Source organism: Mastomys coucha, chromosome X (genome assembly GCF_008632895.1).
Source record: "Mastomys coucha isolate ucsf_1 chromosome X, UCSF_Mcou_1, whole genome shotgun sequence".
Classification (NCBI taxonomy): Eukaryota; Metazoa; Chordata; class Mammalia; order Rodentia; family Muridae; genus Mastomys; species Mastomys coucha.
The window spans coordinates 161,906,291-161,917,316 of record NC_045030.1 but is presented as its reverse complement, the minus strand read 5'-3'; the positions used below and the strand labels follow the sequence as shown (position 1 = coordinate 161,917,316).

The 11,026-nt window shown below is 42.7% G+C and overlaps 1 protein-coding gene across 1 annotated transcript in view; it reads left to right on the top strand.

Annotated features, from left to right (window-relative positions):
• Nucleotides 1-11,026, top strand: part of Msl3 (MSL complex subunit 3) — a 34,966-nt gene that overhangs the window by 6,174 nt on the left and 17,766 nt on the right. The window contains exons 8-12 of the mRNA XM_031385142.1: nt 1,567-1,725; nt 3,632-3,894; nt 5,386-5,495; nt 9,712-9,811; nt 10,799-10,889. Coding sequence (XP_031241002.1) covers nt 1,567-1,725; nt 3,632-3,894; nt 5,386-5,495; nt 9,712-9,811; nt 10,799-10,889 — 723 coding nt within the window. The remainder of the gene's footprint in view (nt 1-1,566; nt 1,726-3,631; nt 3,895-5,385; nt 5,496-9,711; nt 9,812-10,798; nt 10,890-11,026) is intronic.

Genomic DNA, 11,026 nt, shown 5'->3' with positions numbered 1-11,026 from the left:
TTTCCTCTTTAAGGGCTTGAACCTGTTTACCTGTGTTCTCCTCTATTTCTTTAAGGGAGTTATTCATGCCCTTCTTAAATTTCTCTATCACTATCATGAGATAAGATTTTAGATCCAATCTTGCTTTTCTGGTGTTTTTGGATATCCAGGACTTGCTGTGGTGGGAGAAATCCAGACACTATTGTGGATGCCAGCAAGTGCGGGATGACAGGAGCCTGATATAACTGTCTCCTGAGAGGCTCTGACAGTACCCGACTAATACAGAAGTAGAGGTTCACAGCCATCCATTGGACTGAGTACAGGGTCCCCAGTGAAGGAGCTAGAGAAAGGACCCAAGGAGCTGAAGGGGTTGCAGCTCCTTAAGACGAACAACAATATGAACTAACTAGTACCCTCAGAGCTCCCAGGCACCAAACCACCAACCAAAGAGTACACATGGTGGGACTAATGGCTCCAGCAGCATATGTATAGCAGAGGATGGCCAAGTCGATCATTAATAGGAAGAGAGGCCCTTGGCCCTGTGAATGTTCTATGCCCCAGTGTAGGGGAATGCCAGGGCCAGTAAGCAGGAGAGGGTAGGGTAATGTGCAGTGGGAGGGGGCAGGGAACACGGGTTTGTTTTTGTTTTTGTCTTTTTTTTTCTTTTCCTTTCTTTTTTTTGGAGGGGAACTGGGAGATATTGTATGACATGTAAATAAAGAAAACATCTATTAAAAAATTATTTATTTTATTTATATGAGTACACTGTCACTCCCTTCAGACACACTAGAAGAAGGCATGGGATCCCATTACAGATGGTTGTGAGCCACCATGTGGTTGCTGGGATTTGAACTCAGGACCTCTGGAAGAGCAGTCAGTGCTCTTAATGGCTGAACCATCTCTCCAACCCTACATCTAACTTTTAAGCAGATTTTGGGGATCCTCACTCAGGTTGTCAGACTTGTACAGCAATCACTTTTACCCATTAATCCACTTCCTCTCCACCCCCAAACAACACTTTATTCTAGTCAGAATCCTGCTATCCCCTCATGATTTGACAGGACCAGTATCAGGGAGGTATAGAGTATTACAGTTGAAACAGAAGTCAGGAGCCCTGGCTGCTGGGATGTCTCAGGTTGTATTGAACCTGTTCATTTGTAGTGTATGGATACATTTAACTTATTAGCATACTGTCTGCAGTTTATATTATGGTCTATATTCCCCTATTTCTTTATTATTATCATTGATATATTATGTTTATTCTTTTTATATGTAAGTGATTATCTGTTTTAAAAGTCTGCCCTCAGCTGGATAGCACCCACTTTTAATCCCAGAACTCAAGGAGGCAAAGGCAGATGGATCTCTGTGAATTTGGCATCACCCTAGTCTGCATAGTGAGTTCTATACCAGTCAGGGCTCCATAGTGAGACCTTGTCTCAAAATAAAATAAAGCAAAACAAAACAAAACAATAAAAATAAAGATAAGTCTGTTCTCTTTATATATATACCTTTATCATGAAGTTTGTAAAGTATCTATGACTTTACTTGGTGTGTAATCTCTAATCTTTTCTTTCTCAATCTTCCTAGTGTTGACCTTTGTAAGGAAATGGTGGATGGATTACGGATAACTTTTGATTATACTCTCCCATTGGTTTTGCTCTATCCATATGAACAAACTCAATATAAAAGGGTGACATCGTCAAAATTTTTTCTTCCTATCAAGGAAAGTACCACGACAACTAATAGGTGAGTTGGACAGCATGAAACACATCTTAACCCTCAAGTGTCAGCACTGACCTGACTCACTTCTTTGTGGAAGTATCTGATCTGCTGATATGGTGGCCTGAATGTCTAAAGGAAGGGAAACATTATAGAGTGTCCTTACTGGTGCCTCCTCTGACACCCCCTCCCCCTGTTAGCTAGATCATCATTCACATTCTCATGGTTGTAAAAGATTTTCCCAAGTAAGCATTCCAATGTAGCCAGGCATGATGGCATGTGCCATCCTAGCTTCCAAGAGGCTGAGGAAGGAAGACTGCTATGAATTTGAGGACAGGAGCTCTCTAGAGGGAGTTCTAGGCTAGCTAGGACTACATAGCAAGACAAGGGTGGGCAGACAGAAGATTCCCAAGTAAATAGAACGTTATCAATGGATTCTGAGCAGCCGCCCCATCTTTCAGAATACAGTAGTTATCAGGCAACATGAACCGGAAGGATAGAAAGTGGAAGTACAACTAACATCCTTTGCTTGATGCTATGTGATCTGGGTCAGCTTCTTCTGACCCTCTTGCCTCTACATATGTAGTATAGAATGAATGTCTGTCTCCCTGGTTATTCATGATGTCATTCACAAGGGGTCAGCAACCTTTAGCTCTCAGTGTAGGTTAGTTTCCTACTTCTCTTTTATTACTGCTTTGCTTCCTCCTGTACCTATGCATGCTTTGTTCTCTGTCCTGGAAGAAGCTCCAAGGATGGATCCATCCTTATCTAAAGTCTTCCCTTAATTTTCCTAAGGCACTCTGCCATGTCCTCTCTCTTCTCTTCCTGGGTGGTGTGCATCAAGTCTAGCTTGGTGAGGGAATGAGTTTAACTGGTGCTAGTTAGGGGAACATGGGCTATTTACAGGTAGCTACACCACTGAAGAAGAGCCTTCTCTCTTGCAGGCATTAGGTCTTGAAGTATACTCATAAGGGGGTAGCTCCTTGTGTCTTAGGAACTCTGCCACTTTTCACAAGGCAATGGTAGTGATTATACAGCTCTCCTGTGGTCATCACAGCTGCTCCCATTCCAAGATGGCAGTGGTCATATCATGTCCAGAGGACCAAGTTTTCCAGCATTAATAGTAGCATCCTTGTATGTTAAACTAGCACCTTCTCTTATCTACTGCTCTTTTGCTAGACTCTACCTCCTTTGTCAAAAATAACTTTCTGTGCCCTGCATTAGCTGCCTTTCTTCTTCCTCTCTTTTTTATGATTCTCTGCCTGTCTACCATCTCTTTGGCAGCTTCTCTATCTCCTCCCTTCTCCATGGCACGTTTTCCCCAGGCAAGAGATCAGCAAAACTCACTGGGGACCTGTGTTGAAGTCCTCATGAATAGCTTGCTTCACACTTGATGATTCCCAGAGTCTGGCATAGACTTAGACATACTTGTGCCATCCTCAAGTCCTTGCACTTTTTACATTTTGAAGACATCATGTGGTCATCTATTTCCCTAGACCAGAATTTCTCTGTCCTGGGTACTGTCCTGTGTGACATAGGACACTTAGCAGTTTGTCTGGTCTGTATCCACTAGAGAACAGCATATCTGCCCTCAGTTGTGACAGGCCCACAGCAGGCTGTCACTGTGGTCACCAAACATTTGCAACTGCTTTCTGGGCTGGGGCCAATCTCTGCCTCTCCCCTCAGCCCTTGTTCCGAAGGATGTAGACGAGGATATTTCAGTCTCTAGCTAATAACAGCATGCCTTGCAGAGTTATGGGGACCTCATTTATTTAGGAACTGCTTAAGAAAAATGTGTGCTTGAGTATATTTGCAAGCACACCTATGTGTCACCTCCTCCCTCCCAAGTTGACTGGTGAACCTGCCTTTAGGAGGCCTTGCAGAAGCCCTCAGATCTTTAGAGGCTGCCAATGACACTCCCCTTCTTGCCCAGGAGCCAGGAGGAACTGTCTCCAAGCCCGCCTTTGTTGAATCCATCCACACCCCAGTCTACAGAGAGTCAGCCACCAACTGGTGAACCAGCCACCCCCAAGAGGCGCAAAGCCGAGCCAGAAGCACTGCAGTCTCTCAGGCGGTCCACAAGGCACAGCACTAATTGTGATCGACTGTCTGAGAGCAGCTCCTCACCTCAGCCAAAGCGCCGGCAACCAGACACATCTGCTAGCATGCCGAAGCTGTTTCTGCACTTGGAAAAGAGTGAGTTTGCCCTATGAGTCCCAGGCCAGGGAAAGCCACTTTTTCCTTTGCTGTTAGCCCCCACTCCCAAGTATGTATAAAGTGTGTGTTAGTCTCCAGATCTCACCCAGGTTGCTACAAAGCTACTTCCTTTGAAGAAGAGGAAAATATCTACAGAAAGCTAGAAAAGCAACTGGCTGGGGTGGCTCAATGAGAACTAGGGAGGCAAGACCCTGTGTTTAAGGTTGATTTGTTATCCTCCCTCTTTGCTACATTTGTGAGCTGGTAAAGTTATTGGAATCCCATGCTCTCCATACATATTCAAGATGAAGTGTGATTGCTACATTTCCATTCTGTTTTCAAAACTTACCTTGAAGACTTCAAGTGAGATGCTGGTTTCGACAGAGTATGCTGTAAAATTCCCTATTCAAAGTGATTTTTAGTATAGTTAGAACTGTGCAGCTACTTCACCATCAGTTCATATATTCTCATCACAGAATGAAAGAAATCTGTCCTTCCCCATATCCCTTGGAAACTACCAGTTTGGGATATTTTATATTAATGGAATAATGTAGCATGTATGTACACAATTGATGAACTGATGGAATGATAACTAGGAAGGTTTCATTGGGAAATAAAACACTTTTTAAAAACCAATTCTAAAACACGAACTATCTCCATGACTTCCACTCCAGTTCCTGGTATGTTTTCTTGGCATTAGTTATTTAGATAAAAAATCACATGTACAGTTAATCAATTTTATTTTGTGTGTATAGATGCTTTGTCTTCATATATATCTGTGCACCATAGTGGTGCCTAGTGCCCTCAGAAGACAAAAGAGGGTGTCAGATCCCCTGGAAATGTAACTACAGAGAGTTGTGATCTGTCATGTGGGTGCTGGGAATTGAAGAGGACCCAGAGCTCTTAACCTCTGAGCTGTCTACCCAGTCCAAGTTAACCATTTTAAAATGACTAACTTAATGGCCCTACTTTTTTAATTTGTTGAGCTGTAATCCACACACCATACAGTTTTCTCATTTAAAGTATCCAATCCAGTGGCTTTTAATGCATTAGCAGATTGCAGAACCATCTGTTTCACAACATGGTTTCAAAACATAGTTAATCCCCTCCCCACCAAAAGCACATAGCCATTAGCATTCACCCCCACCCCCACCCTTTTAGAGCCCATGAATCTCCTTTCTCTTTTCTGGTTTGCCTACTCTGCATATTATGTAGGAATGGAATCACAATATGTAGCTCTGTGATAGATCCCTTTCAGCTTAGCATAACCTTCTCAAGGTTGACCCATGTTGTAACATATATCAGTACCAGGCTAAAAATAACATTCCATGTGCTACGTTTTATAAGATGAAGGTCATATTGTTAACTGGTTGTAGCTTTTGAGAATTGATTTAGATTTGTGGTCTGGTGTTTATCAGGGTTCTGAGAGTGTCTCTGGTTCTGTCTCTCTGTAAGTTTATGGGTAAATGATTCCAACTCTTTCTTTGACAGAGACACCTGTGCACAGCAGATCATCTTCCCCCATTCCTCTGACTCCAAGTAAGGATGGGAGTGCTGTATTTGCTGGCTTTGAAGGGAGAAGAACCAATGAAATCAATGAGGTAGTGTGCTTGATGTTTGACTTCCAAGGGTTCTTTTACCCTTTGTGGTTGCTTAAAATCCTAAGTTTTCAAAGTATCGTGTTACTTTACAAGAAATAGCAAAATGGAAGTAAGGTTTATGCTTAATAGTGTGTTCCTGTTTTCAAATTTGAGAAAACTGCCAGGACTCTTGTTTTACAATTATAATGATTTTTTACCATAAAGATCATTCAGTTATTAAAATGTTTGTATTTGCACTTTGTATAACATATCAAAACTTTTTTTTTTTTGTTTTTTTGTTTTTTTGAGACAGGGTTTCTTTGTGTAGCCCCGGCTGTCCTGGAACTCACTCTGTAGACCAGGCTGGTCTTGAACTCAGAAATCTGCCTGCCTCTGCCTCTAAAGTGCTGGGATTAAAGGCATGCGCCTCCACTGCTCAGCCTTAAAATTTTTATTTTTTTTAAGATTTATTTATTTATTATATGTAAGTACACAGTAGCTGTTTTTCAGACACACCAGAAGCGGGCATCAGATCTCATTACAGATGGTTGTGAACCACCATGTGGTTGCTGAGATTTGAATTCAGGACCTTTGGAAGAGCAGTCAGTGCTCTTAACCACTGAGCCATCTCTCCAGCCCCAAAACTTTTATTCTTAAGAGACCAAGAGTACAAATTTTAGGTTCTGTGGGCCATGTGATTGATGTCAATTAAGATGCATCAACTGCAAAGTAGCTTCAAACAATATATAAATGAGATAGATGTGTACTCTGTCTCAATAAACCTTTATTGTGGACACTGAAATATATGATATGCATGAGCTAAAAATATTCTTTTAGCTTTAATAAATGATTTATGGGTGACCTAAACCAGCAGGTTGTTCTCTAGTGATGGGGTCCTAAGAGAGAGGACCAGAGAAAAGAAAGTTTACAGTCAGGTTTTCTTTCACGGGCTATATGTTATGCCAAGCAAGTTTATTAAGAAGTAAAATGGGACAGAGTCAGCGGAAACTATTGTTCAGTGGACTAAGTTAGAGGAAAGCTAATCAGTGTTGCACAAAGGGAGCACTGGGTATCTCAGGAGCATTACAGACCAAATACACAGCAGCCTTGAGACTGATAATCATAATCCCCAAGGTGGAAAAAGATGGCTTCTCAGGATCTGAAGCCCTTGTTTTAGAGGGGGAACTGTGTTCCTTCTCCATATACCAGGGCCTCAGGACAAAGCTCCCAGTTAAGCAGTCCAGCTCTCAACAAAAGCCATAAGGATAGTTTTGGGGCTATATAGAAATAAGCATCAAACAATTAGTTAAGATGGTTACTGACCTGTTTTTTGACATCTGATTCTCCTCCAGGAAGAGTAACCCTAACAGCCATCCGTTTGTAAACATGCTACATGTCAGCATTAGGCTAGACATTAAGCTCATTAACTTGAATGCCTTGCTTTGTATTTATGAGAAATGGTATTTAAAAAAAAAAAAATTCCAAACATTCAAGCAAAGACCACTTCCACTCAGGTCAGTGCTGCCATCTAGTGGTTCATGGTAGAGCAGGATGCTTTGTGGTAAACAATGAAGTTCAGCAGGCTCTTGGGACTCAGGAATCTATAGTGACTTTAAGGACCTTTCAGAACTTCTTCCACGATGGATTTTAACCAGGGCTATTTATCCAAAGCACTCATGTCCCTTTCTCCTCGTACCAGTTGCTGACTGAATTTGGGAAGTGTCTGGATGATCACATGGCTGGTTATGATGCATGTTGGTTCTTATGGAGAATCTCTGTACTAATTACAAATGCCCATTACAAATGCCTCTGAGCAACACTCAGTGCCGAAGCAATTTTAAGGTTCCCGTGTGGGCACCAGGTTAGATGCCGGGTTGGTGTGAAGATGTTAGGACTGGCTGCCAAGGAAGAGATGGGGAATCTACATGAAGGCTGCAGAAGCTTAAAGGAAGTTGGGGCCTTCCTCCTGGCATCCCAGAGCACTTGCCAACTTTTAGTTTCTTTTATTCAGGTTGATGGTGCCAGCATTTGTGATGTTTTGTGGGTGGACACCCTTCTGCTTTTTCTCATAGAGGATTTCCTGCAACATTGGTTCTTCTGTGGTAATAGATCTGAGACATAACACAAATGGACTAGGCTTTGGTTTGCTGATGGACTAAGGCATTTCTAGAGAAATTCACCAGAGAGTTCTGAAAGATAGCTGTCACTTTTTCCAAAATCCCCAGTCCATCTAGCATTCTGAAAATCAGAGTAAAGGCAGAGAAACTAACTCTGAGATGATTCAACTTAGTTTCTATAATGATTCAAAGGAATTGATATTCCTGTTTGAGGGAGGAGGGCTAAGTGGCTGTGGTAGTGTGAATGTGAAAGGTTTTTGAACACTAGGTCCGTAGTTGGTGGTGCTCTTGGGGAAGGCTGTGGAACCTTTAGAAGGTGGAGCTTGCTGGAGGAAGTAGGTCACTGGGACTGAGCTTTTAATTTTTATAGATTGGCCAGATTTCCTGCCCACTCTCAACTTACTGACTTGACAGAATGTGAGCAGCTAGTCTCCCAATCCTACCAGCATGCCTTCCCCACCAAGATGGATTGTATCCCTAGAAGATCAGCACTGTCAAAAAGTTTAAAAACCAGTGTCTTATCAATCTAATTTTAAGTCGTTCTGACCCCACATTTATTTTGATAGGTTTGTGCTCACTATGTAGCAATATTGTTTCATCCTGTCCATATGATTTACTGTAATAGATTTAGAAGTCTATCTAGGAGAGCCTCCATTTGGAGTAAAGGAAGCATTTAAAGTGATGTTTTAACAATATGAACTAACTAGTACCCTCGGAGCTTCCAGGGTCTCAACCACCAACCAAGGACTGCACATGGAGGGGTCTGATTGTTCAGACAGCATGTGTATGGTAGAGGATTGCAAATTTGATCATCAATAGGAGGAGAGGGCCTCGGCTCTTTTAAGGTTCTGAGCCCCAGTGTAGGGGAATGCCAGGGCCAGAAAGTGGGAGAGGGTGGGATGGCAGGCATGGGGAAGGGGGAGGCAACAGGGGTTTGGTTTTGTTGTTTTTGTTTGTTTCTTTGTTTTTTGGAGGGGAAACTGGGAATGGAGAAATTCGCATGTAAATAAAGAAAATATCTAAAATAAATAAAAAAAAAAAAGAAAAAAAGAAAATATCATCCTGAGTGAGGTAAGCCAATCACAAAAGAACACACATGGCATGCACTCACTGTAAGTGGATATTAAACCAAAACTCGGAATACCCAAGATACAATTCACAGACCATATGTAGGTCAAGACTAAGGAAGACCAAAATGTGGATGCTTCAGTCCTTCTTAGAAGAGGGAACAAAATACTCACAGGAGGTAGAGAGTGTGAGGGACTTTGGAGGAAGGGAGGAGAGTGAGGGAGAAAAGGGGACAGGATCAGGTATGTGAGGAAACAAGGATGATATACAGAGGGTCAGGAATTTGAAGAAAAGTGTGTAGCAATGAGGGATGGGGAACTCTGGGGTAGCCACCAAATAGGCCCAGATGCAAGGAAAGCAAGAGGTTCCCAGGGCCAAATGGGGAATAGATTAGCTGAAATGCCCAACAAAGGGATGGAAGAACCTGTACAGACCATATCCAGAGGCTAGGTAAGGCCCCTGGTTGGGGGAATGGGGCCACCCATGCACCTCCAATTTTGTACTCAGAATTCTTCCTATCTAAAGGAAATATGGAGACAAAGAGTGGAACAGAGACTGAAGGAAAGGCCATCCAGAGACCGACCCACCTGGGAATCCATCCCATGTACAGACACCAAACCCAGACACTATTGTAGATGCCAAGAAGTGCTTGCTTAACGGAGCCTTATATAGATGTCTCCTGAGAGGCTCTACCAGAGCCTGACATATACAGAGGCAGATGCTCTCAGCCAACCATTGGACTGAGCACGGGTTCCCCAATGGAGGAGTCAGAAAAAGATCTGAAGGAACTGAAGGGGTTTGTAACCCCATAAGAAGGACAACAATATCAAACAACCAGAACCAACCCCCCTCTCTGCCGCCAGAGACTAAACTACCAACCAAAGAGTACACATGGAGTGGCCCATGGCCCCAGCCACATATGTAGCAGAGGATGGACTTGTCGGGCATCAATGGGAGGAGAGGACCTTGGTGGCTGGTTAGGGGAGCACCCTTATAGAAGTAGGGGGAGGGGGATCAGAAAAAAAAATAAATAAAGTGATGTTTTTTCCCAGGTCCTGTCTTGGAAACTTGTGCCTGACAATTATCCGCCAGGAGACCAGCCACCTCCCCCTTCATACATTTATGGTGCACAGCATTTGCTCCGATTATTTGGTAAGAATCCCTATTCTTTATGTTTTTCCAGTTTTCATTTTCTTATTAGCATGTATTAATTACATATAATAGTGGCTTTCACTGTGTCTTAGTTAGGATTTTTCTGCTGTGAACAGACCTCATGACCTTATAAGGGCAACATTTAATTGTAGCTGGCTTACAGGTTCAGAGGTTCAGTCCATTATCATCAAGGCAGGAGCATGGCAGCATTCAGGCAGGCATGCTGGAGGAGATGAGAGTTCTATGTCTTCAACTGAAGGCTGCTAGCAGAGTACTGGCTTCCAGGCAGCTAAGATGAGGGTCTTAAAGCCCACACCCACAGTGACACACCTACTCCAACAAGGCCACACCTTCTAATAGTGCTAGTCTCTGGGCTGAGCATATACAAACCATCACACATTGATATTTTCATGTGTTTATAGAATGTATGGTTATCATAGGATAGTCACACCTCCCATTACCTCTTGTCCCAGGTACTCATCCTTCTATTTCCATGTGGAGTGTGTGTGTGTGTGTGTGTGTGTGTGTGTGTGTGTGTGTGTGTGTGTTTCATTAGAGTTGCTGAAAGGAAGGAAGCAAGGGCAATTTACCAGTGCTTTCACCACTGAAGAAATGTCTCTCCCTCCTAGCAGTCATTCACTCACATCCATAGATGGTCAAAGGGAAGTGGGGCCTCATGGTGCCCTCAGTTATAGCAGCCTCATATTGCTTGGCTCTTTTTTTTTTCTTAACCAGTTTGCTAGCTTATGGACATCTTTAAGTGTTTAGCTAATGTGGAAACCTCGTTTCCTCTTTAAAGAAAAAGCATTGGATATACTTTAGTTTCATAGACTTACCTAACTCTACGTTTGGTCAGGAACTGATTGTTTCCTACAGTAGATGCTGATTTTAGTCCCCAAAGTAGAAAGAGTAACCCAGGTGATCCCACAATGAGTCCTGCCCATTGTGGCATCCTGCTGATTTCAAATGCTTTTGTTTTTAATCCAGTAAAACTTCCAGAAATCCTTGGGAAGATGTCCTTCTCTGAGAAGAATCTGAAGGCTTTACTGAAGCACTTTGATCTCTTTCTGAGGTATTTTTATTACCTTGTCACACCTACCTCTAGCAGCAAACATGTGACTTTCTGAGGCTTCAAGTTAGCACACATGGAAGGTAGCTCTGTGGTATTTTCCATATAGGGGGTGCATGGTATGCTCTGACTGAATAGGGTAAGAT